The sequence below is a fragment of the Talaromyces stipitatus genome, genomic scaffold (assembly GCF_000003125.1).
Source record: "Talaromyces stipitatus ATCC 10500 scf_1105507295491 genomic scaffold, whole genome shotgun sequence".
Taxonomy (NCBI): domain Eukaryota; kingdom Fungi; phylum Ascomycota; class Eurotiomycetes; order Eurotiales; family Trichocomaceae; genus Talaromyces; species Talaromyces stipitatus.
The window spans coordinates 3,611-28,381 of record NW_002990122.1 but is presented as its reverse complement, the minus strand read 5'-3'; the positions used below and the strand labels follow the sequence as shown (position 1 = coordinate 28,381).

At 44.1% G+C, this 24,771-nt stretch overlaps 5 protein-coding genes across 5 annotated transcripts, besides 4 other annotated features; 2 read left to right on the top strand and 3 right to left on the bottom strand.

Moving 5' to 3' along the window:
* Positions 1-55: 55 nt before the first annotated feature.
* Positions 56-878, top strand: TSTA_107760 (uncharacterized protein; the record flags this gene model as incomplete). Its single annotated transcript, XM_002488296.1, has 2 exons — positions 56-554; positions 622-878. Exons 1-2 carry the CDS (start codon positions 119-121, stop codon positions 876-878), a joined length of 693 nt encoding a protein of 230 aa, XP_002488341.1. The 5' UTR covers positions 56-118.
* Positions 879-4,750: 3,872 nt separating this feature from the next.
* TSTA_107750 (uncharacterized protein) lies at positions 4,751-9,667 on the bottom strand (the record flags this gene model as incomplete). The annotated part of the gene is made up of 1 exon (XM_002488295.1): positions 4,751-9,667. The coding sequence occupies one exon, from the start codon at positions 9,665-9,667 to the stop codon at positions 4,751-4,753; it is 4,917 nt and encodes a 1,638-aa protein (XP_002488340.1).
* Positions 4,763-6,238: a mobile genetic element.
* Positions 6,758-8,419: a mobile genetic element.
* Positions 7,391-7,921: a mobile genetic element.
* A 2,337-nt stretch (positions 9,668-12,004) lies between the features above and the next one.
* On the top strand, positions 12,005-12,591 carry TSTA_107740 (uncharacterized protein; the record flags this gene model as incomplete). Its single annotated transcript, XM_002488294.1, has 2 exons — positions 12,005-12,060; positions 12,315-12,591. 2 exons carry the CDS (start codon positions 12,005-12,007, stop codon positions 12,589-12,591), a joined length of 333 nt encoding a protein of 110 aa, XP_002488339.1.
* A 705-nt stretch (positions 12,592-13,296) lies between these two features.
* Positions 13,297-13,584: a mobile genetic element.
* Positions 13,526-14,110, bottom strand: TSTA_107730 (uncharacterized protein; the record flags this gene model as incomplete). Its single annotated transcript, XM_002488293.1, has 2 exons — positions 13,526-13,619; positions 13,824-14,110. The coding sequence occupies 2 exons, from the start codon at positions 14,108-14,110 to the stop codon at positions 13,526-13,528; spliced, it is 381 nt and encodes a 126-aa protein (XP_002488338.1).
* Positions 14,111-15,175: 1,065 nt separating this feature from the next.
* Positions 15,176-17,295, bottom strand: TSTA_107720 (uncharacterized protein; the record flags this gene model as incomplete). Its single annotated transcript, XM_002488292.1, has 8 exons — positions 15,176-15,611; positions 15,667-16,077; positions 16,130-16,191; positions 16,239-16,701; positions 16,760-16,922; positions 16,978-17,018; positions 17,078-17,132; positions 17,193-17,295. 8 exons carry the CDS (start codon positions 17,293-17,295, stop codon positions 15,176-15,178), a joined length of 1,734 nt encoding a protein of 577 aa, XP_002488337.1.
* Between the last annotated feature and the right edge of the window lie 7,476 nt (positions 17,296-24,771).

Below are 24,771 nucleotides of genomic sequence, written 5' to 3'. Positions count from 1 at the left end.
GAGATCAAGAAGAGATAAAAGCCGAGCTCGATGCGAAAGGCTTCGTGCATATGAGCCCCATTTAATTTTGAAATGGTCAATATCATTTCAGCCTTCCGCATGGATCCAACCTACAATCATGGCGGAAAATACTTTTGATTTCCTTGTCAGGAAATTGGAGACTCAAGAATCCAGCAAAATATCACCTCAGATCGTGAATATCCTACAGTGTTTAAAGCAAGAAGAGCCCTTTAAGAATTGCGACCCATTCCAAGAATTTGTTCGAAAAGCAACGGGGATGGCGACTGGACATCAAGAGCTGGATGCCGCCACGGAACCACGAGCGACGTTGACCAAGCACCAACAGCAAGATGTGGTGCCATACAAGAGGCAGCGTACAACAGAAAGTACGGTATCTAGCGGAATATCCCATTATGATGACAATCATATACAAGAACAAATTGTGATGCCAAACGAGGGGCAGCGTACAGCAAAAAGTGCGGTATCTAGAGGAAAGTCCCCTGATGATGATGACGATGGACAAGAGCAAATTAAGTTCATAAAGCGAAGCAAAGGTAAGTAGTCATAACGCCATTTTATGCACAAAGGATGCTGATAAACAAACAGAAATCACTTATAAAGGATCAGCCATGCCAGCTAATAACCTTCCAGACCTCATTCACCGCCTTCCAGCAGCTATGACGAGCAGCAAGCAATGGAAGTGGGAGCGACAATTGTTCAAGGATAATGCGATGAGATTTGAGAATGGCGTGGACAGAACGAACTGTGTGCATGTTTTTGTCCCCGAGGACCCGAGCCGTGATATATCAATCACTTTAATAGTTGGTTATGATGCTGGATTGGGGTTGATATATGAAGCAGGATTTATTCGTGCCTGAAAATTATTGCTGCTGTATTCTGGTAAGCAGCAATCAACACAACCCGGCATCCGCTTGGCACTTCTGCGGTTTCTTCCTTTAAAGGATCCGATCCATTCTCCCAATGGACAGATTGATTCTGCCTGATAATCTTTATTTTTTCGCCATTTCCCGTTATTGTTCTTTTGTAATCAACCTCCCGAAATAGCATAAAACCCTGTGTTTCGTACTTGCGGTTCTCCTCCGCAACAATCCCAAATTCTTCGGTCATTTCGGATGCTCGTGCTTCACAATTCGCATACGAGGAGATCGACAGTATTTCCGAGGACGTAAAAACAGATCGAGAATCATATCTGTCAAGATCGCGGAAATGGCGTCAGGACAGGTAACACGGAAGAAGAGTCTGGTAGGAGGGGCACGTAACACGTGACAGAAAATTTGGCGGCCTAATCGGGTAGAGACGGCACGTCAGCGACGCAAAGTATGAATTGCGTTCAGGCACATACCTCAGATTCGAAAATAAGTTCATTCTTTAGAGGGGTATCGAGTCACATCGAAATTCTCTGCTAAGAAAATATGTCGCGGCCAACTTCATCAAGCTTAATACGCCCACTTAGATCTGCCCAAATTAGTCCTGACACCAAAGAGGACTGCAAGGAGACCTCACTGTTGCTAGCTGAGTTTCTAGATGGATGAAGCATGCACTAATGGTGATAATTCCTGAAATAAACCACTGAACCGTCACAGTTAATGCTACTACTTTCAGGACTCGTCGAGGTCTGGTGGGTTGATGATGAAGAAAGTCGAAAATCCGCGAAGATGTTGAACTCGTTGTATACTGCTCACAAGTGGCCCAAAGTCGAAAATACTGGATTGTGAAGAAGAGTACCTCAATAGATGTGAGCGCAAGGGCTGATCGGAACAGGATAAGCCAAACTTTACTCGGGAGGTCGTCTAAGAAGAACCTATTCTCTTTCAGCTTGTATTTTATCACTGACATAGGAGGCAAAAACTGACGGTAGTAGTATCAAAAATTTGAATACCGGAAAGATAATGAAACTATTGATTGACCAGTGGTTTTGTTTGATCAAGAAGAGGAACTAGGTGACGTTAGTGATATTAACATCAACTCTAAACAGAAATTGTACCTCGTTTATCGTTGGTAGTAGAAGCAAGAAACCTACTTCTATCGCTAAAATCGGCCTTGAAGGATCTGTATAATGAATTAGCTAGATGAAAAAGGGTTCTTAAAAGATGAATGCTCACCGCCTCGAAAAATGGGTTGATAGACAGCTAAGATCACCGATGCAAGCAAGCCAGTCAAAATCAAAATTCCAACTACAGCCTGGGCGAGAATAATTGGGTTCTGTCTGAGTAAGGCAAGTCAGACTGGGCTGTATCCACTGATCATACGAAGCCAAAGGAAAAAGCTTATCCCAGCAGAGATAGTTGCTCCTATCGACACAACCATTTGAGATATATCAAATGCCGCCATCAGTAGTTTCGCTCATTTTCGTCTTTTACTCCTTTTCCTAGCCACGATCTTTATACTTCTATTTTCTCGAGTTCGACTGTCGAGGAGCATCTTTGTCAATCGTGTAGATCCGGGAGTTATGTGTACATTTAAATATCAATTTCTTGACTGACTCTTACGGATTTTGTCACCGATCTAATGCACATTCAGCGCTGTATCCTAAGATTCCATATCAGCACATAGCTTGTTCACTCTCAAAAGGGCGATCCTGTTAAGAATTCGTAAAGCCCAGCCAAATGAACGGCTTTTACGGTCTATAAGTGCAGAAGGCTAGTTAGCGAACGTATAGAGTACTTATCGTAAATCACCCTACCTAGTTACGTGTCAATGATTTAGCTGCCGGCATTTAAAGCGGATCCTTGTTCCCCAATCACAAAGATCAAGATGAAATCGTGTTTAGCGTATTCTAATCTACACTTAGGCTAAAAATATTATTGGAATTGGCGATTGATTCATGAATCATAAAATCCAGCCGAATGATGGACCGTTACGGTCTAGAACCCGGAACTAAAACCGGGGTACATGAGGCCCGTGCGATGCCGTCTCACAAATCGCTCCACAACCACTTACATCCCCGCTTCCCCGCCGCACAGTCTACTCCACTTGCCAAAGCGCGAAGGAATGTACGACGTCCCTATAGTAGGTTATAACCTTGTTGGTGTATCGTCTTCGCCTTATCTATCTTCGAGTCTCCATCCAGTCGTCTTGTCATATCTATAATCATATGCTAGCTCAAGTCGGCCAGTTAGCCTATTGTCTGCAGCCATAACTAAAGGAACCCTAGATACAATGATATCTTTTTAGTAGGAATACCCTGCCAATGCTTTTGCATATATGTGATAGTCAAGCAGCCCTCACCCATGTTAGATTGTCATCACTTGTAGCCATAATTTGTCACTGGTTATCTTCCTCAATCAACATGTCCATGATCAATCTAATGGCAGGATCAGACATCGACCACTTTAACGATCTAGAGATATATTTTGCTTCTATTGCCTTGCTTCAATAGTAAATAGGTTTCAGATTGACGCTCGCGTCTATTCTAACAGGTACTAGTCCTTGGTGACCATGAAAATGTGATGTTATCAGAGAAGTCAATATATCTATAAAGATGCCAGCCTCGTCCTAAGCTCTCACCGCAATTTGGGCCAGACCACCCAAGGCTACCTGACCGGTTTCAAATTCCTTGCTGAGCCCTAAATGTTATTCATACTAGAATACTACTTGTTTGCGTGTGGCAGCAGGCGAAGAAATGACAAGGCTTCCTTGAAGCCCGATCTGGTAAGCATCATAGTCCCTGAGATTGCTGCTCTCTTGCTTAAGTTGCTAATGCGTCTATGCTTGTGAAGGAAGCAAATTCCCGTGGAAACATAGCCACTTCTGAAAATAGAGATCATCCAAGCCAGGAAGCATCAGGCAGTCCAATATCCGTTTGTCAAAAGCAGCGGTCAAAAATACCACCAATGCAGGATACCAAGTCCAGACCGAGTTCCAAATATTCTCTCTTCCTCTCAGGACGAACCATGCAGATTGAGAGACCTAGAGCGACCGACCGAATTCGACTTAGAGTTTATCTCCGAAGACCAGAAAAGGCAGTTGTGAAGGATCCATCATGGGGTGATCTAGTTCACTCTGAACGGAGCTTTTTTGTTTGAAAAATAATTGATGGCCTATTGGCCCATGGGCCATATTTCCCTGTCATTGTTATTTACAGGGCCTACCACTCATCAACGAAAGTTATTGTATATTGAAATGCATGTATTAATTATTAATGCAAGTGAACACACTAGGGTGTCTTCATAATCTTCTCAGAACGCTAGATATAATATATTCCTCTCACGTTCAAACTTAAGCACTACATATCCTCTATCCACTGGTCAATTTGCTGCTGCACGATGTCGTCACCACCGCCTTTGTCTTTACACCTGATGAATGCATACATGCGAGTAGTGCATGTCGAGACACAGCAATCAAAATCATTTGTGGTTGTGCAGCGGGTGCCTGGCTTTGCGGTTGTCTATTCTGCCATAGATGTTATACCGAAGGTCTAAAAGCTAAGGAAAATAATGCGGTTCATTGGTATATTGAGGCTCCTATTGGATATTGATGATGGGCTAGAGAGAGTGATATTGAGAAGTCTAACTAACTATCTGAGATCCGTGGCGTGCGAGGTTGATGTCCTTGCTACGATCACGCTAGGCCCAATGCGGTACCGACGTCTACCTGTATGGCGGTGGTCCCGTGACCCCCCCCGTAGACGCGGCATGATGAAAATGAAGTTAAAGTACACATAGAAAGGAAACTCGGGAGGCACAACTTGGTGTTGAGAAAATCTCGTAAACCTCACAACCATGAAAAATCAACATGCCTCCACTCCAATTTGATTCCGGAATTTGTCGAATAGCTCCGTCGTGAGCGCCTTTGTAAATCCGTCTGCGGGGTTTTCCTTTGTGTCGATTCTCTTGAGAATAACCTCCCCTTTGTCGATCAAATCCTTCATGAAGTGGTAATGGATGCGTAGCCATCTCACTGCTTGAGCAGTACCGGGTTTGTGCGACGCCGTCATCGCGTTATTGCTGTCGGTGTAAACAACTAGGGGTTCTCCTTTCTTCACCAATCCTAGGCTTATCAGCATATTTTGTATCCATAATCCTTGCCTTATCCCGCTTCCTACTCCCAAGTATTCGGATACGGTCGATGACGGGGCGACGAGGGTTTGCTTTGAAGAGTTCCACGAGATCGGTGATCCGGCGTAGAAAATGATAAATCCCTCGGTGGATTTGCCATCGGGGTGATCGGCGTGTGAGGAATCGACGTACACCTCGAGTCCTTTGCTGGGGTATTTGTTCAACGTGATACCATACTTTTTGGTGCCTTTCAAATAGCGTAGCACTCCCTTTCCGGCGACATAGTCGTACTTTGTGGGATCGTGTTGCTTATGCTGTAAACGGCGTACGGTAAACGTGATATCGGGTCTAGTTTTTGATGTCAACCAGTTAGCCGATCCTGTGATCTTCACAAACTTTTCTTTCTCGTCATCAGTGGCTTTTGGGTCATTTGATTCCAGGGTAAATTTGGGTTCCAAGGGTAGGGAGCGGGGATGGGAATCCGCCATGCTGAAACGGTTGAGAATGCCATCAACGTAGTCCGATTGTTCCAATTTGATCGTATCCTTCTCGCGGTGAACGTTGATGCCAAGAAAACGCTTTGGTTCACCAATTCGCTTAACTCCCCATGCCTTGTCGAAAGTGTCAAGAATCCCATCGATTTGTGCCTCGCACTTGCCTGCAATGAGATTATCATCAACGTAGAGTGCAATGGCCATGCCGTCGCTTTCCCGTATGAAGATGCATGGTTCCTCGTTGATCGGTTTGTAACCCAATTCTTTTAATTTTGAACTTATGGTGTCATACCACAGGACTGCCGATCCACGTAGGCCATACAGTGCTTTTAGTAAAGAGCAAACCATTCCGTCAATAATATCGACACCTTTTGGTTGTTCCACAAGGACCTGGCGTCGCTGCAGCATCGCGTGTAAATACGCAGTAATGATGTCTGCTTGGAAGATTTTGAGGCCGTTCTTGATGCAATAAGTGAGGAAAATCTTCACTCCAACGTCGCTGACCACTGGTGAGTAATTATTCTCGTTATCCTTTACCTCAAAGTTGCCACAAACAACCCATCTTGCTCGGAATTCGGTAACATTTGACTCATCGTCCGCTTTGACGTCGTAAACCCACTTTCCAGGTAAAATCTTTGCACTATTCTTGGGCTTCGGTACTAGCTTCCATGTCTCGTTCGCACGTAGCTTTTCAACTTGGTCCTGCATTGCCTTTTTCCACAGGTCTCGGAGTGGTGATTTAAGCATCTGGCGATCGTTGCCAGGAATCTCCACCTCCCACTTTTTGAGTTTGGGAATAATGTCAGGAATTGCCGAGGCTTGCAAATTTGTGTTGATATTGAGTCGAACCATGGTTTCTGATGTGGAGTGTGTCGAACTAGCTTTTTGTTCTTTCTTTGCACGTCGCTGTTCTTGCTCTCTCTCCTGTTCCTCCATGAGAGTCGACATCAATCTCATCCCTTTGTTCTTTCGTGAAGAAACTCGTGTTGTAATGTTTTTATGAGTCATCTCTTGTACGGGCGTGTCATCATCCATACATGCGGGGGCTTCTTCGTGCATCGAATCGTTGGTATCGTTGTGCTCGATCGACTCATATACGGTTTCCAGACTCGTGATGCCATCAACCAAGGCTTGTTCGTTGTTCATGATTTGAGCTTGCTCCTTGATGAGAGCTTTTTGTTGTGAGATTTTCTTCCGAATTATCTCAAGAGCCTCTTCCGTTGTAGCATCGACTGACCCCTCCGCTTCTGCATCAAAAAATTCTTCTTGATCACTCTCATCCGCGCGATCTTGCTCATGAGTTCGCTCCGGGGTTGTGCTCAGAGTTTCTGCTCTGCCTGTCACGTACGCGTTCTGTTCGAAGTCGTAATAATTGCTGTTCAAGATATCTTCAATTGTGAGATTCTCATCAGCGATTGTGATACGTTTCTGATTCTTCTCGACAGGATCTTTATGGAAGATGATTGTGAGCGGTTTTGACATCTCAACCTTTGTCGTAGTTGGTGTCGGGTCCTCAATCTCATCAATCATGCCGTCTTCTGGACCTTCCCAAAAAGTGACGTCTCGTGAAAATTTGACGTCTCCCGTTGCTGGAAACCAAATCTTGTAAATGTGACCGTGATCGCCCATGTAGCCCATGAGACGTCCGATCTCAGCCTTCGGTAGCATCTTGCGTGCCTTTACACGATCTTCCTCTGGTATGTGCATGTAGGCTTTGCAACCCCATACGCGCAAATGTTCAAGATGGGGAATAGGATTTGGAAATCCTAATTCCTCACGCCATTGTTGTATAGGCGCCTTCTCTTGTCCTGGCTTGACAAGGCGTGCCACTGTATAACACGCTGTCTCCACTGCAAATGGCCACAAATATTCGGGTAGCCCTGCATCAATCATCATTACCCTTGCGATTTGAGCAAGGTAAAACTGAAGCCATTCGATTGGTCCATTTGGTTCGGGGGTTCGTGCTGGAGATTCCCTGAATTGGATGCCAGTTTGATTTTCTTTAGACCATTTGATGAATCTGAAGAATTCTCGCCCTTGATCTTTTGCGATGATCACTGGCCAATTCCCCGTCTGATTTTTGAACTCCGTGCAGTAGTCGATGCATTTATCCGAAGCTTCACCTTTTGTGACGTGGAAACGAACGTCTGGCATACGCGTTTTGTCGTCGAGGAACGCTGTGAAGTAGTTGTACCCGTTAAACCCTGTCGGCTTTATGTGCTGAACGTCGACGTAGACAATCTGTCCGGCTTTCAATGCTTTCGGCAGCGGATCGTGGGACACAATGCGTTTCGATTTCCCGAGTCTGCAGGATTCACAGTGCTTAATCTTTTCTTTGATCGCTTCAAGATCATAAGCCTGAGCTGTGCCCTTACGGATCACGTCGCTGGCATGGCCAAGTCGTCGATGTTGCAACTCTGCTGAGATTGCAGATAGATTAAGCGCTCCAAATTGAAGCTCTTTCCCGGTTGTCATGGTTCTGAGAATTGGGACGCCTCCTACAACTGTAGTATGGCCAATAACTGAATCATCATCCATTCTTCGTACGGTGTAGTCTTTGCTGCAATACCATACTTTGCTCTCATCCTTTGCTCGCTCGCATGCCCAAAGGTTGTATTTCAATCCAGGTACATAGTATGTGCGAGTCAAAAGCTCAGCTGGTCTGTCCTCGCCGTTGTTGAATCGTATGAGTGTTGTGCCATATCCCGTGGCCTTTGCCTCCATGCCGTTGCTGCATTCGTACGTATAGGCTTCATCGTCGTCTTTGTATTTGTAGATTTCCACCCAGCTTGCGAAATCTCCAGCCATGCTGTGTCCAGCGCCAGAGTCGGCAACGAACTTTCCAATAAGGCTTTCTGGTGTGGTCGCTGAGAGTGCCATTGCTAAGGCTTTTGATTTGGGCATATTCTCTTTGTCGATTGGTTGTTCAACGTGCTCTGCGAACGCTTCGGTGTCAATAGCTGCGCCACCAATATTTGGCATAAAGAAATCGGATGAAAGTGCAAAAGACGAGACATTCATAGTTGTAGATGTTTTTGTCGCAGTGTCTCCGTCATTTTTAGTCTCTTGTTGTTTTGGTGCCGCTCTGTCTCTGTAACACCATAAATCCAATTTTGGATACCAATTTGGTGGAGGTGAATCTGCAAGATAATAGCACTTTGAGTAACCATGGCCCTTTATACCACAGTATCCGCAGTTGTTGTCTCTATTTCTCCATTTGCGTAGCTTCTTGAGCCACTCCTCCACCGACACTCCTGGCTTTGGGGCATTCCGCTTTTTCTCGTTAGGGGTATCTGGGTCTCGCTCCTTCCTCTTCTTATCCTCTCTCCCATCAGTTGACTTTGGAGTTGCTGGTGTGGAAGGATTGAAGTTGTTTGCAGCGTTGCCCATACTGAATTTGAGACCTTGGCATTTTTCTAACGCCTCGGAACACAACTGATGAAAATCGTCCATATTTTTGCTCTTCACGTCCTTGTATTGCTCCATCTTGAGTGTGACCCATGTAGGGAGATCCGTCTCAATGGAGTGAAGGAGAGTGATGATGAGTTGACATGGCTGAACACCGAAACCGTCGCGTTCGGCGTCGCTGTGCTTTGCGCGGAGGGCATGGATATATGCCTCACAAGTTGCATATTGATGTCTGTCGCATTTTCTGAAGTCTGTCCAAGCTCGCCAACCGGCTTGTGAATCGGCTTCTCCCTTGCAAATAGTTCGAATTGCTGCCAATAGGTCATCTGCGTAATCAACATTGACAGTTATGGTTTGGACTTTTGTGCCAACGTCTCGACTGAGCGTTGCAGAAAGCCAACCTGCCACTTTGAGTGACAGCTTCTTCCAGATTTTGTAGTGAGCTGACCCAACATGAGGTCGTGGGATGCTCTTGTCGATAAGGTCGAGTAGATCGTTTCCTAAGAGCTCGCGTCGTACGGCTTGATACCATCGATTGTAATCATCTGCTCCTTGTAGGACTTGGATCGGCGTCAAAGTGATGCTTTGGCCGTCCTTTGGGATCTCCGTGGCTTGATCTATCACTGTAGGATGATTCACCACTCCTGTATTTGTGACATGACCTTGTTGACCTGTTTGGCCGTTTCGGTCTGTCTGTCGAGATGAGCCTTGTTGGCCATCGTTCTGGTCACCTTCTCCCCCAGTCATGCTGATAGGGACTTGGTTGTTTGAAAAGGGTGTTGATCCGTGATCAGAGGTTGAGGAATCGTATTGAAACGACCTGTTCAAAAGAAATCCAGGCGCATAACCTGATGATGGGCTAGAGAGAGTGATATTGAGAAGTCTAACTAACTATCTGAGATCCGTGGCGTGCGAGGTTGATGTCCTTGCTACGATCACGCTAGGCCCAATGCGGTACCGACGTCTACCTGTATGGCGGTGGTCCCGTGAGATATCTTATCTTTACTTGCAGATACAAACCCCTTTCTATGTTACTAGAAACGCGAGTCTATGGGTACGGCGAATCAACGCGCATATTGAGAGGTATAGGGAAAATCTGAAACCCGGACAGGAATAGATGGATTATGAATGACAAAATAAATTGGATCGTGTATAAGAATCCCCGCTTAGCACCCTTAGCTATTTATTACATGTCGATTATAGATAGGATGCTTATATAAATGCAATTCTGTTTCTCAAGTCTTTTGTCTATTCACTACCAATTTGTGACAAAGCTACCTCGCGATCAAGGCTTTAATCATGCGTAAACATGCACGCGGAGATATCTGGAAACCTCATGTAAGATTGTCTTCATGATTGTTTGACTAATTCTAATTCTACTAGGTCTGCAGACCCCGTACCTTGAATCACGAACTATTCGTCGATGAGTTTAGTTTCAAGAGCCTTGAGACTAGCCTTAACAAAATCAAGCCCAAAGCAATTTCAGTAGGACGGGGCTTGTTTCTTGTGTATCCCCAAACAAGGGATGAACTGCGGAAAATCGAACAATATTGGGAAGCAATACCACTGTGACAGCCAGCCCTGCGGCTTGACAGCTCTACGGCTTGGCGACGGAGCTTTCCGTACAGTGTCATCCTAGGAGGCTTTTCCCGCTATCTCAAGATAGGGCTTGAGCCCTAAGCAATGCTATATTGGGAGCGGTACTGTATTGGGAAGTTCCGTCCACACAAAGGATCATATGAAGGAGCTGTGCGTAGAGGGGCGCTGTGTTTTTTTCTTCTTTCCTTCTTCATGCTTGTTATTCTTCGTAGATAGGCTCACCTAGTTAGCAACAAATGCAAGGTATTGGCCAGCGTCACAACCACTGGATAGCAAGGACGGGAATTGTCCTTTCCCCGAGTACCATCCGGGAACTGGGTTGGAAGCTCAATTTCTATGGCAGACCTCAGTGTGTACTGCAATACAGACGTATTGTGATACTGGGAAAGAACTGCCCGAATGGATGAAAGAATTGGACAGGGAAATGAAACTGTCGTTAGCGGCAACTGAGAGCCACCTGCGTCAAGCAGCCCACGAAATCGCTGGTGTCACACACTTTCAGCGCCTTAGCCCTCTCTGTGCTGGAAGAAATCTAGAATTGTTGCATGGCAGAATTGGCGGCCCGTGACCTACAAGCGAAGATCTGATGCTATCTATTTCTGTACATTAAGTGCCGCCGGTCTTGATCGGTGCGGTACAACTGGGATTATCATTATTATTACATCCATATATTCATCTATCTATTGCCGTAGACGTCACAGTGTTTATAAATATGGTCAGCCTTGCCGTAACATCTGCTATGCTTTTCTTTCACCTAGCTGAGATGATCATACCGTAGAAGCGCCGGCTCGAACTATCCGGACAGCTGGCCTAGTCTCTTTGACACGAAAAAAACCATGAGAGAGAACTTCCCTCCAATTAAAAGTCTACGGACTCTTTTAACGCCGTACTGGGTGTGCGTTTGCATGTACCCAAGCCTGCAGTTCTGTACGAACGAAACCAGGAACCAGCAGCCTCCCTATCAGATCAGACATCCTCGACGTATGTAATATACAATAGTCGATTAGTTTCATTCCTAACTTCCATGTCTAGTCGAAAATTCCAAGTTGCATGCAAAGGAGCAAGCGGAAAGATGTGGGGATACTTTGCTTTGTCGATATGTGACGTGTGGACATGGCTAAAATAAAGCTTAGTTGGATATAGTACAATATCTAGACTAGCCAAATTATATGCAGAGCTTCGCATTTATGACCCATGCTTAGGAAATTAGTTTTCAGCTGAGCAATTTGGTTTTCATCAATGGTATATTTATATAGTGTATCATCCCCCGTAATCATCCAGCAGCCGCAGGTAAAGCCTACTATTCTTCACTTTCGCTACCAACTTTACGGAGTAGGCGATTTCAAGCTAAATAAGTCCCTGCAACGATGTCATTTCCTATATGCTCTTCTAATCCTATCCACGAAACAGCAGTTGAGAAGTGCTGGCAGCCAGCAAAAGCGAATCGCTCTCGTGGTTTTCCTGGTACGACATTTCAAAAGCAGAATGCAAACTGTCATTACAGCAAACGGGCGGTATGCGATACGTGCCATCAAGCAAGAGTAAACTGCTCTCGTGGTTTTCCTTGTACGACATGTCAAAAGCAGAATGCAAGTTGCCATTATAGCAAACGGGTGGCATGCGATACGTGCCATCAAGCAAAAGTCAAATGCCCCGGTGGTTTTCCTTGTACGGCATGTCAAAAGCGAAATGAAAGCTGGCCGGCATGCGATACGTGCCGTAAAGCAAAAGCGAAATGCTCTCGTGGTTTTCCTTGTACAACATGTCGAAAGCGGAATGCAAACTGTCATTACAGCGAAAGGCGCCGTAAGAGCCCATCATCAGTAATGAAAGAAGTCACCGTCCAGGAAACATCAAGTGCCCCAGCACTGTTTGAGAGCAATCTATCCATCTTACCGTCTGGTCAACCAAATCTGCAAGACCCCGGCATGATGGGACATACCGGAGACGCCATCCATCCGAATTACCTGATGGAAGAGCCTCAGCTCTCAGGAGAGAAATTTATGTACCACTCGGAGCTACCTTATCCCTACGTTGGCGTCAATTGTGATTCAAAGGAGGGTATGGGATAAATGATGCTTATATATTGTAGTATGTCTGTTGTAGGTGTCAAAGCTCTTGACTGTTCTATCGAACTATATTGACATGTAGTAATGTGACGGTGTATTGGAACAACGATAGTGTCACACCTAGCCCACCAATAATTCCTGCTCGTTCTCTCAATGTAATGGCTTTCCCGAGAGAAGTTATATTATTACTATAGAGTCTTGGCTGTGGGCCTTAGAAGAAGAGAAGTGTGTTGAAGGCGGAAGGCGATTCCGAATGTCACTGTAACAAGATTTCGAAGAATTAAGGCATCTATACGGAGTCTGCTGTGAATAGTTGCTTCCCGATCTGACACGGTGTGGACTTTATACTGGCGCCTTACAGTGGAAGGCTCAAGATTTTATTTCCGGGAGTAAAACGGGCATCGAGTGATCGGGTACGATAGTCTTGGGGCAGTACTTTCCATGTCCGCTGGAACATGTCTTTTCCTATTATTCCGCACTAATCCCTATCCCGTTGCCTATTTTGCTGCTCTGTCCGCTCATTTATTATCCTCGATACTCTGGTGGGCTGGGGCCGAGTGGATATTCATTCACCTGGACAATCCTGTTCCGGAGGTCGTATATTTTTCCACAATGCTTCCTAATATCTGCTGAACTGTCTTTTGGATACCATCAATCGCCTGAACCGCAGCAAGGCTGTCGACAGAAGATCATGGCCTTTCTTTTTATCCTTTGCTGTACAATATCTACGGCCATATGTATCCCAACTAGTTCCGCCAAGAATACATTTGCCTCTGGTGTTCTTCCTACACATGCTTGTCTTACAATTAAAAGGCCATATCGAACGGCTAATGCCCCAAATTTCCCATTAATAGCACTACCGTCAGTATATATAACTAGTCCTGATTTTGCTAGATCATTTCGTCATAGATGGCCCTTGCTGTCTCGGCGTCGATAGCTATGGGTCCCTGGTGGTTCCCATCAGGGAAGGGTCCGGAGGGGTATCTCTGTTCCGAATCTCTTGCTTTTTCAGGTCCCGATAATGTTTAGCACTGGTACTTGTTTCATGCTTGCTTGATTGATTGATTATCTAATTAGCGCACTAGCGGGCTATTGGGTTAATCCCTCCTGGCATGATATGATTCAGAAGAGAGTTGTGGATTATTTCTATGAGCATCTTCATTTTCAGGAGTCTCAATAACAGTTAGTATACATACACTGCATCCATCGATTGAAGATACTGTAACAGAACTTACTCTTCTCGCATATCCGTTACACAGTTAATCAGTTCCTCGATACGTGATTTATCGTCTGTGCCTGCTAAGGACACAGATGCGGAAAACCCAGATGATGGTGATGTAGGCCTTAAGTCCTGTCCAATGGCTCTCTGAAGAGGGAAGTCAGGGTCACTTGCGTCCATCGCACTCCAGTACCGATCAAAGTTGTCATTATAAGGTTCATTGATGCCAAGTACATGTACATGTAGTGAGCCTGGAAATTGTTCTGAGTCTTCTGGCCAGGGGAAACAAATTGTATGGGCCATTGTAATTACTCAAACACCACACCAAATAGTGGAATTAGGTTCTTCTTGAGGTCTTTTTTTTCGTGCCATTATGATGAGAGTGTGAGGAACTTTTATATTCATCACAAGTGTTCGTAGTTTTGATGACGCGATACAATTATAAATTGATGACGTGGACTTGTAATTTTCATTACGAGAACTCCGTACAGTATTTTGTCACATGGGCAAAGAAGTCGCAGCCATTGAGTTAGTAAGGCTATGGGCGTTATATGGTGGAACATGGATAACCCGAAGCAAAGGTGACTAGGCGACTAGGCGTAATAGGAGGTTGCTCCAAGAGGCGGGCAGGAGAAATTATCAGTATGGCAGAAACGTTCGGTGTTTTTGAGTCTTTACTAACGAGGGTACAGTTGCTAACATACAGAGACTGGAGCTTGAGAAAAAAAATCGTCTCCACGAATCGACACTCGCTGAATTGTGCTATCAGACTAACAGTAACTCACCTGCCGGTCCTGCCCTACCGGCTCGATCACGTTTCAATTTGCTGGTCTTTTGATATTTAGTTGCCGCCAGCGACGCATTAAACAACTCAAGCGCTATTTTGAGAAGTACTCCTTCGTAAGTCGCTAGTAAGGAGAGAGGTTCACGGAACTACACCGACAACAGACGCGCGGGGAATCCAGTTCCAGGACGGTCAGTTATTACTTCTGGGGAATATGATTACAGCGACAAGAAGAAAATGTTCAAGACGTATGGGCTAAAGGGGTTTTACAGTTGATATCTCTTGTCATGAGACCATGACCACAGTGTGTATGCATGGCAAGTAGCGTATTGAAGCCCTTTAGGCTTGGTGCCTCCGAGCGTAATGAATTGGCTAGGACTACTTGCTTCGACCGATACTAAGAGGAAGTGCACAGAGCGCGAAAATCTTGAGATTCTAACATTCTATCACGCCCCCAAGCTTTTAGAGGCTTAGTGGTTATGGTAGCCTGGACATCATTTGACCTTAACCAAACGGACCCTAACATCGATTAACATCCACTCACTCTATAATTAGTTCTACATGTTTTTTCTAGTTCCAGTGACTTAAAGGCTTTTTGGGAAGTAACAAGAGAGTGGTGTTTGCGCTATTGAGTCTGTGCGTTTCTTTTCATCTCGCTCTGACGATGGTGTCGAAGTTTCTGCCGATGGATTGCTTTCAGGGGTTTCTGGGACCGCAGATAGCTCGGAACGAGGAATGTCATCCGGCGCCGAGTCCAACTCAACTGGCGCTTTCGTACGATGCAAAAAAGGTGAGGTTCTTAAATATCGATATATGCCAAATATAACTGCTCCCACACTGACTGGAAATACAGTTGCTAAAACGATCTTAAGTGTTCTAGAATGTGTACCAGAGACGGGCAGTTTAGAGGCATACGGGTACCAGCTCGGAATAGCTTTCGTGTACGGAGTATTGAAAACGCTCTGCAGGGCCTCGTTGGACCAAACGACCGGCGAAGTATGAAGGGCGCTGCCATTTCCACTTATTAAACTCATGTTAGTGGAGAGGGATATTGGTCTGTAGGTGACATACTTACTTCCCGCCGATTACCTCAATAACTGGCAATGGTACCTCATAACTTGCGTACTCGCTTGGAATATATTCATTTTGGAAATCTAGAGTGTTCAGATTGAAATTCCTCAAGACGGGCAAGCAATGGGTTGGATCCTTGAATTCCCCTCCGACAACAAGCATTTGGTCAGGAAGCACACGGATACATTGATGGCCACTGCGACCATCGTTGTCACTTCCGACATATGCGCGCGTCCATGTAAAAGTGGGCAATGAAAGGATATAAACATCATTAAATGGGGTATGTTCCAGATCGTTGCCATCATAGCCGCCATAAATATAAATATTATGTGAGCTATTATCAGCGGCAGATGCATACACGGAGCAGAATAAAGCGCGGGCAGATGGTATATCGCCGGTCGTATTTTGTGAGTACCTTCACACATGTCAGCGTCCTTTTCATCCTCCGAAACTCCAACACAACATACCAAGTCTTACTCGCAATGTCATAGATTGCAACCTCTTGCATAAAACGAGAATCCGTATTGTTCTGCATAGTCAGACAAGTTCATAGAATATATTTGAAGATACCCTTACGTTTTGCAGCTTCTGGGCATCTGTTAATCCATTAGTGAAGATGACAGATGGTATACTGACGCCACCAATCACAACGAGAATGCCGGAATGAGATACAGGAAGCCATTCAACAACTGCATTAGCTCTTGATGGTATGTTTTCAGGCAGGGTTTGATTAGTCCAATGCTGAGTATCCGTGTCTTCTAACACCACGGAGATGAGAGTGTTTGCACTGTATGCTGCCGAACCGTCATCGTTGGAGATGGGACCCCAGTCATAACCTCTCATCCCCCCAAAGTAGAAACCTAAGCGTTCACTTGGGGCGGATACCCCTGCGCCGTTTGTAACATATCTGGTCATGTTGTCGGGAACCTCTGCATAGTAGAATCCAGGTTGATGCAGGATGCTTGTTGAATTTATGCTATAGCCATAAAAGCTTCGCGATCCAGGTTCTAACGTGCTATTGGACGGACGGAGAAGACCCCTGAAACACAGTAGTCAATGCAAGTCATGCCAGGATCACTTCAAGAATAGTAGTTTACCCATATAGAACAAGTTCATCAGTATTGGTGGCCCACATTACACCATCGATATAATCAAGAGATGAGTTTTGGGGGACCCTGGAAAAGAGCGATGTAAGGTTCGTTGTAATACTGTTGAAAGTTTGAGAAAGGTCAAGTCGGAACAGGGATCCTTCAAAGTTGCCTATAAGCAGAGTTAGTGAATTTCCTCGTTGCCTTACGAAAATCTGTGATAATACCATCATTCTGCACTGTACCATTCTGTCCATTGGAAAATTGGCTGTGTTCATTCGTTAGCACATATAATATTAGACTTGTTGTTGAAGCGTTGAAGCGCACCTAATCCACCACAATTCGCCTCCATCTACGTATATCGCATCTCGAAGTGAACTGGCTTATCATAGTCAATAAGTTAAGACTCGGTGGAACGTAAAGACACCTATAGCAATCGTACCACGAAGCTGAGCCCAATTACAGATTGAGTTTCCCACCTGTCCAATCCATTCAATACAGTAGGCCACTGATAAAAGAGCTGAAATGATTGAGAGCAATCTCATGGTGGGTTGTGATACCCGTGGATAGCTTGGCTTCAGGGTTGTATGTACGACTTCGAGAGAATAAACTACACGAGGACCACAGGAATGGGCACCATCAGCGGGTTGTATATACCCTAATTTTTTTTGTTATGTAATGAAAGCTTAGGACATATTCAAATGATGAGGGTTAGCTTACTCCTATTGATAAATACGTAGGCCAGCACTAATATAGTGGGGAAATTACGTATCAGACCCCTATTTGATCACCCTCGCCCGTGACTTTATGAGAATACACAACAGTACGTACAAAAATAACGATGGACCTATATATTATAATCTGAAATCATCAACCGTAAGTGCCTCCTCCCGATTAATGCTTGGGCCCTTCGCAACATGCCGTTACGGAAACCACCAAGATTCAAAGCAACTACTAAACCTACTACACCCTTTACATGTATCACCTTTGACCAGCTGATAGTATCCGATATTAAACTAAAAGAGGAAGAAGTTGCTTACATTATATCACAAGTATGGTGACGACTGCCTAGTTGTAGTACTGTTGTAGCACAGTTCTAACACGTATACAGGCCATCCAAACACAAAGAGAGCTGAAAATCCCCATCAGTCGTATGAACATCAGTTTGGAGACGTCCGGCAAAGTTCGAGTAACACAGGCGACCTCGACAACTGAAACTTTCATTAGACTCTTGGAAAGACTCAGAACAAAAAGATCCGAGGACGCATCTAACTTTTTAGGGTACCTCCGAGGCATCGAAAAGGAAAAGGGACAACAAAGTGATATTGATATTCCCATAAATTTATTTAATGAATTTTTTGGAAAAAGGCAGCCACTGCAATTGAAACATTTCGATTTGAATACAGTATTGAAGAGAAAGCGAAGAAGTATATGGGCTAGACTCCATTCTGTTAGATCATATCATCGTACCAACAATGCCTAGGATCCAGGTAGTCTCATGTACTGGATGATTTTGTCAAACTAATGCAAAGCGAACGATTATCTGAAGGATACATTTGGTTGCACTCTTCGATGTTTCTTTCAAACCCCAATGCCACCTGGGCAAGACTGAGTAACCGGTTTTGTAGTTATTCGGAAGATTGTTGTTTTTTAAAGTTTGTATTGTATTTTGTGAAGCAATCTATAAACTTACAGTACCTTGTATCAGAATTTATCCGCACTCCTTTAGGATTAATCTATGATATGATGATCAGCAATGAGTCTACAGAGCCCAAATGGCGAAGGCCGCTGGCAGCAGTGAGCGTACAGTCAGATACCTGAGCTCCGCCATGCGCCAATTCAACAGGACGAAGGCACCTCCCAACAGAAGAGGACGGCCATAAACTTTCACGCCGCTAATGACACAAGTTCTCTGTTAATCCTCTACTGAAAATCTTAATTGTTTAAAGCAATTGAACAAAAACGCAGCTTTGCGGGATTGATACTGTACGTACAATCATTTAATTTTAGATCTTTGCTTATACCATCTTGCCTACGGAAATGGGTCTGGATGTGATAAGAGAGTAAGGTTTATAAGGACTTACTTGTTTCCTCTCCGCATATCTGCTAGCACCCTCCCAGGTCGCTAAATTATGTCGTGGTTAGTGGTATCAGATTCTACCAGCCTTTACTCAAGATGGAGTTATATCACATTGACAGGGAATTTAAATCACCTTACTGCCAGCGCCGCCTGCCGCATGTAGTTTGGCACCTCTGGGAGAATGGGATACCAACACTTCCTAGCGACGGCTCCTTTCACCGAAGAGGGACAAGCGTTGGTTAGGGAGCAATACGCACAGCATTGCTTGTTCCAGCTCTCAAGTTATTACCCTGGGTTTTTGAGTGCCCTACTGATACCTCTGTCTTTGATGATTTCTTCGGAGGGTTACTCCATCAATGTGGAAAATGGGAAAAGCCGAAATCCGTTCTTGTCATGGATAAACAGTCTCATTTCGCCACACCGAGAGAATCGTGCATGAAAGCAGGGTCAATTTGCTTCTGTACTCGCCCGATTTGAATCCGAGTAAAAGCTCTTTGCTAAGTCAAAAGTCTTTATTAAATAGCACCGGCAAGGCAAGCTCAGGAAGAAAGCCCAGGCCTTGGCTTTGATTCTAGACTTGGAGGGGCGACGAATAGAGGGATATTTCCAAAACGCCGGCTGTGACCACTGACTTCTTAGCCCTACACAGCTTCAACGGGCTGTGTAAGGGGTTGGGTTGTAAGAGCGTAGTAATTGAACGATATATGGCATCACAGGTTCACTGGTAAACTTGTATGTGAACGTGTATGTGTATTCATGAAGCAGCTATTCGCTGCTTCCCTAAGATATGCCTAAGGCCACGTCTATATACAGGGGCGCGCGCCTTCGCGCTAGCAGGTGCTTACATAATCGCTCCGAGATCACGTGAGGCACGTGATCTATTGGAATCTTTTGGTACTAGTCCGAACGGGGTTAGGCTCTGATAGGAGTTATACAATTTGGGTGAGGAATAATTGACTCTGATTTGCACGTCTTCTAAAACATAGCTAACTACACATCTTGATCCTCTTTATATACACATCATAGTGGCAAAGTATCACGGATTTACGGGATACATGACAATCCTGACTCCAAAATGTAGGCTTGAGTTTGGCTCTCATGTTCTCACGGATATGTCGTTATTCCGAGGAATCATGATTAGTAATGACATCCTGATTAGGATTAGCGTATCAAATATCCAACATGATCCTCCCCTTGTCTGAAGCTATTCGGAAAGCCCATTCGTAACAGGGCTTTACAGGCTGCTTGATTCCGTTTTCCCGATTAGGACGTCCTTTGTTGTATAGTGATTGTGAGGGCCCAATCAAATGTCATTCGGAAGCTAATACGAGAAATCTAAGCATAGGAAAGAAAAGGAAAGAGTGTAAACATGAAGCTATCCCTGGTCCCAGATATCAGTGGCGCGGTCACGTGCCCCAGGTAGCCCCTTCTCGCCCAACCCTAATCACGTGATCTCTGTCCGGTGTCGGAACTAAAACGTAATACCATTTCACCAAAAAGGACGCCCTTAAAGGGAATTTGGTATTTTTGAGGTACTTGCGAACCGTTCCGTAGTTCGACTTCTGTATCCTGCTAGTCACGTGATTTTATTTCCAACATCCGGACCTCTAAGTCAGCAAATCTCACCATCTTCTGTATAGCCTCAGCACCAGCCGTCACAGTGATATTCGTCAAAGAAGCTTGGTGTTTGTCGGCATTATCCTTTGTTGTTGACGACCGTCAGTGCCGCATTAGAAATTAGTGGCGACGAACACCTTGGACAAGGTTGCTGATCTTTGTTAGACTATTACGGTGTTGAATGCAGTTTTGGGCATCGATAGCTCAACCAGATCTTTTCAATTTTGTTAATATACAGACCCGTTATATCAAAACAGCACATAATGTGATGATAATAACTCCATCATGTCTGTCGTAATCCCAACTCCAAGTTGACCACGTTACACAACAGGTTACATACCGTTACAGCACTCACCGCTTCTTCTCTATCGCATGGAACTCGAGTAAGGTTCGCATGACTTCTGGACTGCATTCATAGTTGACCACTATTAGGCAATCCATCTTCCTGTCGCGTCCGAAATCTCCTTTATGAATGAATGATGTTTATTACGCCCGGAGGGACTACTCCTATAACTAACGTAATCGGTAAGCGAGTTGGCCATGTAAGCGAGCTGGCCACCCGTGTTTTCCATACAAACGATCATTGTTCATGACCTCTATATCTCAACAAAGTCATATAAATTCACTAATTTAAGTATTTACAGAGCTGAATATTCATGATAAGTAATTGAACAGAGGTTTTAAAAATATATAAACAAGTAGAGACCGAGTAACTCCAAAGAAAATATATTTTACAATAATTACAGTCGACATTTGGTAATTTTCACGAATATCTATCAGAATAAGTTCAGACTTAGAATCCTCAATATACTCTATATTCTGATCGTTATGAGTTAATTTGATACATACTATACATATAAATTTGTTGAGATACTCCTTGATAGTAGTTTGAGAAGAGTCCCGGAAAATGGACCTAGTTCCTTATACGTATTGTTTCGAGCGAAGGGTCCTTACCGATTACGTTATGGATTTTTTAAAGGATTAGTTACATAATCCTAAAGTTTACGTAATCGCCACGGACCCGTCGCTCTAAACAATACGTATAAGGAACTAGGTCTATTTTCCGGCACTCCTCTCAAACCACTATCTAGGAGTATTGAACCTGTTTTAATATACAAGATTCCATAGAAGTGATATCACCAAAAGTCGACACTTGTGCAAATCGAACTTTCTAGAGATAAGCTGTAAAGTTGATTTGTAATGTTCAATATCGCGTCGGAATGTGATGCCAATTCTCGAAATTTCTTGATACGCAAATATTGTCCTATTCCTAAATTGGTTTAGCTCATTCTGAGTTCCAACACTATTTGTCGAGGATTAGGTAAGCTAAACCTAATCAAGGAAAGCCTACAACATTGATACAAGGAAAATTCGAGAATTAAAGTCACAAGATTGAATCTACGAATCAACTTTACAGCTCTGTGTCGAGAATCTTCTATTTGAGATTGCGTGGATCAGATTCTCAAGCATAAATAGTGTCCAAAAATCCCATCAAGATGTAGATAGAGAAGAGTGCGCAGAATAAGGTCAATATCAATATTTCCACTATAAAGATATCTTTGAGTATTAAGCTTAACTGAGTTTGTGCTAGTGCACAGCAAGTTCCGATACTATTTGTCAACACCGCTCCGCGACCACGCACTTACTCCTGTTTTCCTTTCCTCATGCTTTGTATTCTCGTCGAATAGCTTCTAGATTAGGCATAGCAATGGATTATTATGAGATCTGGCTTGGTACCTTCACACCCTACGTAACGTTGTTACAGAAATGACTGGCAAGATTGTATGTCTTTTTTATTCTCTGTCTCTCCGTGTTCTTATAAACATATTTGGCCTTGTGATTTATGAGCTATCATGAGGGGTTAACATTGGGCTGAAGTCTAGGTACCCAGATATATGCACTAAGGTGCTTTTTAGACCTATAAGATCGAACAGCCGATCTCTTTGCCTCGTCTGAAATCTGGATCATCTGACATCTATTAGCCGTCGCCCCCATCTTCGAGAATGTGAACAACTATCATGGGGGCGCTCTTTTCGTAGGTCATCATTATACCCGTCACGACGTGAATGATTTTTCGGTGATCCGCTATTGACCTCTTCGTCAGGTTTTCCATTGCCCGATTTGGGCTTGCCCCGGTTCCTGACGGGCGTCCAGGGATTATTTGAATCTCTGCTTGGGAATATGTCTTGAAGAGTATCTATTATAACTGTAACCTCGCCCTGCAGATCATGAACAGAGGAGGAAGTGGGGCAGCCGATTATTCCTTCGAAGTTGGGGTTAAGGTTTAGTTTCGGGTCCAGCAACGCCGCCAAAGCTTTAATGGGCCCTATTATGTCGTCCCACTTATTCTTGTTATCGGGACTTGGCCTATAGAAATATTCCATTGCCTGGCCGTCCACTTTCTGAATATCTTGTAAGGCTGTAATGGAGATCTTACCGGGATCTTCACCTGGGCATTGTATAATCTTCCTAAGGATATCGCATATTTCTTCCTTTCGCCCTTTTGAAGATCCCATGGCTTCCGTTTCTTGGATCTAATGAAGACTCCTCACGCAATGTTGGGTTTACCAATATTTATATCGAATTTATAGTCGTGTTATATCTATATTTAGAGCTATTTAGCTAAGATCACCTGTATACCTCAAGACTCAAGCCTCAGAGGTATACCTATATTTAGTTCATTACTATTTTTAAATGATGGTCTAGCCGCCGACCTAGTCAGTACTGATTGGATAATTTCATGCCAAGCTTCAGATATTTTCGATTTAGGGTTAATGATAGTGATCAGTCCACTATGACGCAGTCTAACGCTCGTTAGTCTCGTTCTAGCTATGGAGCTATGTGACTGCACAGTCTACGCTACGCCGCCTGCTTCTTTTTATGAGGGTGCCAAGCCAGATTTCATAATAATCCATTGCTATGCCTAATCTAGGAGCTATTCGACGAGAATACAGAACATGAAGAAAGGAAAACAGGAGTAAGTGCGTGGTCGCGGAGCGGTGTTAACAAATAGTGTTGGAACTCAGGATGAGCTAAGCCATTTTGGGATAGGAATTGGGAATAGGACAAGATGTTGGTTGCTTCATGCAATCGAGATGTGTCAGATAAGCTGGCTTTCCAATGAAGCCATCAAATGAAGCGATCAATCCGAAACTGTTATGTGTAAGAGAATGGTCTCAGGTTTACCCCATGGCCCATGGGATAGCTTACAAATCAGCTCAGGAGAAGGTCTATATAGACGCGGCTTTGGAACATGATGTACTTAGAAGAAGTGAACACACAGAACTGAAAGAATCACCTATTGAGATTGACTCAAGTGCTTCGTACGTACGTATATGCACCTTAGTGCACCCACACAAGATTTGCATACTGTATCAGAAATTTCGAGAATTGGCATCACATTCCGACGCGATACAAGGAGATAGCATACAGTACTACGTGTGCTACCTTCTTTTTGCTTCTCGGGGCTTCGATTACTTTTTATTATTAGCTGGCTATACCAGGAAACAATCTATTTTTAACTACCTTCGTGTTTTTAGAGATAAAAGCTCTATTCAATTATCGGCCTCCAGACAACAGTTAACCACTCAAAATGAACCCCCAGACCGGTAATCCTCCTAGCCCACCGCACGTTAAATTTGACATACCGAAAGAACCTCACCCAAAAACTCACCCAAAACCTCACTCAGATAATACACGCAAACAATATGCTAGAGGTTCTCCGAAACCACCAGGCCGCCCCATTACCAACTAGAGTCTCATCTTTACCAAGTAAACACATCACATCAAAACAATATAGAACCTGCAAAAGGATTTTACGTACTAGTTGCATATAGAACTCAACTCTAGAGGTCAAATTTTCTGTCAACAGTTCACCGACTTGATGCCTGCCACCATATTGGGCTCTGACCTTGAAATTTACGCACGCATAAGAATGAAGTTCCATGTAGTCAGGAATGTTTTCTTTCTCAAACTTCAGTCTATGTAGTTTAATGGATAAAATGTAAATAAATATACAAAGACTAGCTATAGTGGCTCACCTCTATATCGCTTCCGTGAAAGGTTAGCGTATATAGATAGCGGTCACATACAGTATAAGAAAAGATAGTACTGTAAGAGAGATTGTAGAGAACGTGATCATGAGGTATAATTTGTAGCTAGATTGAAATAACGTAGGGTAAGGTCTGTAAGGGAGCTATTCGTGACCTTCAAGGATGTATCCCCCTAGTCTTCCCCTTAAAGCGCTGTAATTGCGTATCCACGCGCTTAAGGATGCACCTTTACTTTGATAGTTTAATACACTCGCTGGGTCCCGAAAATACAG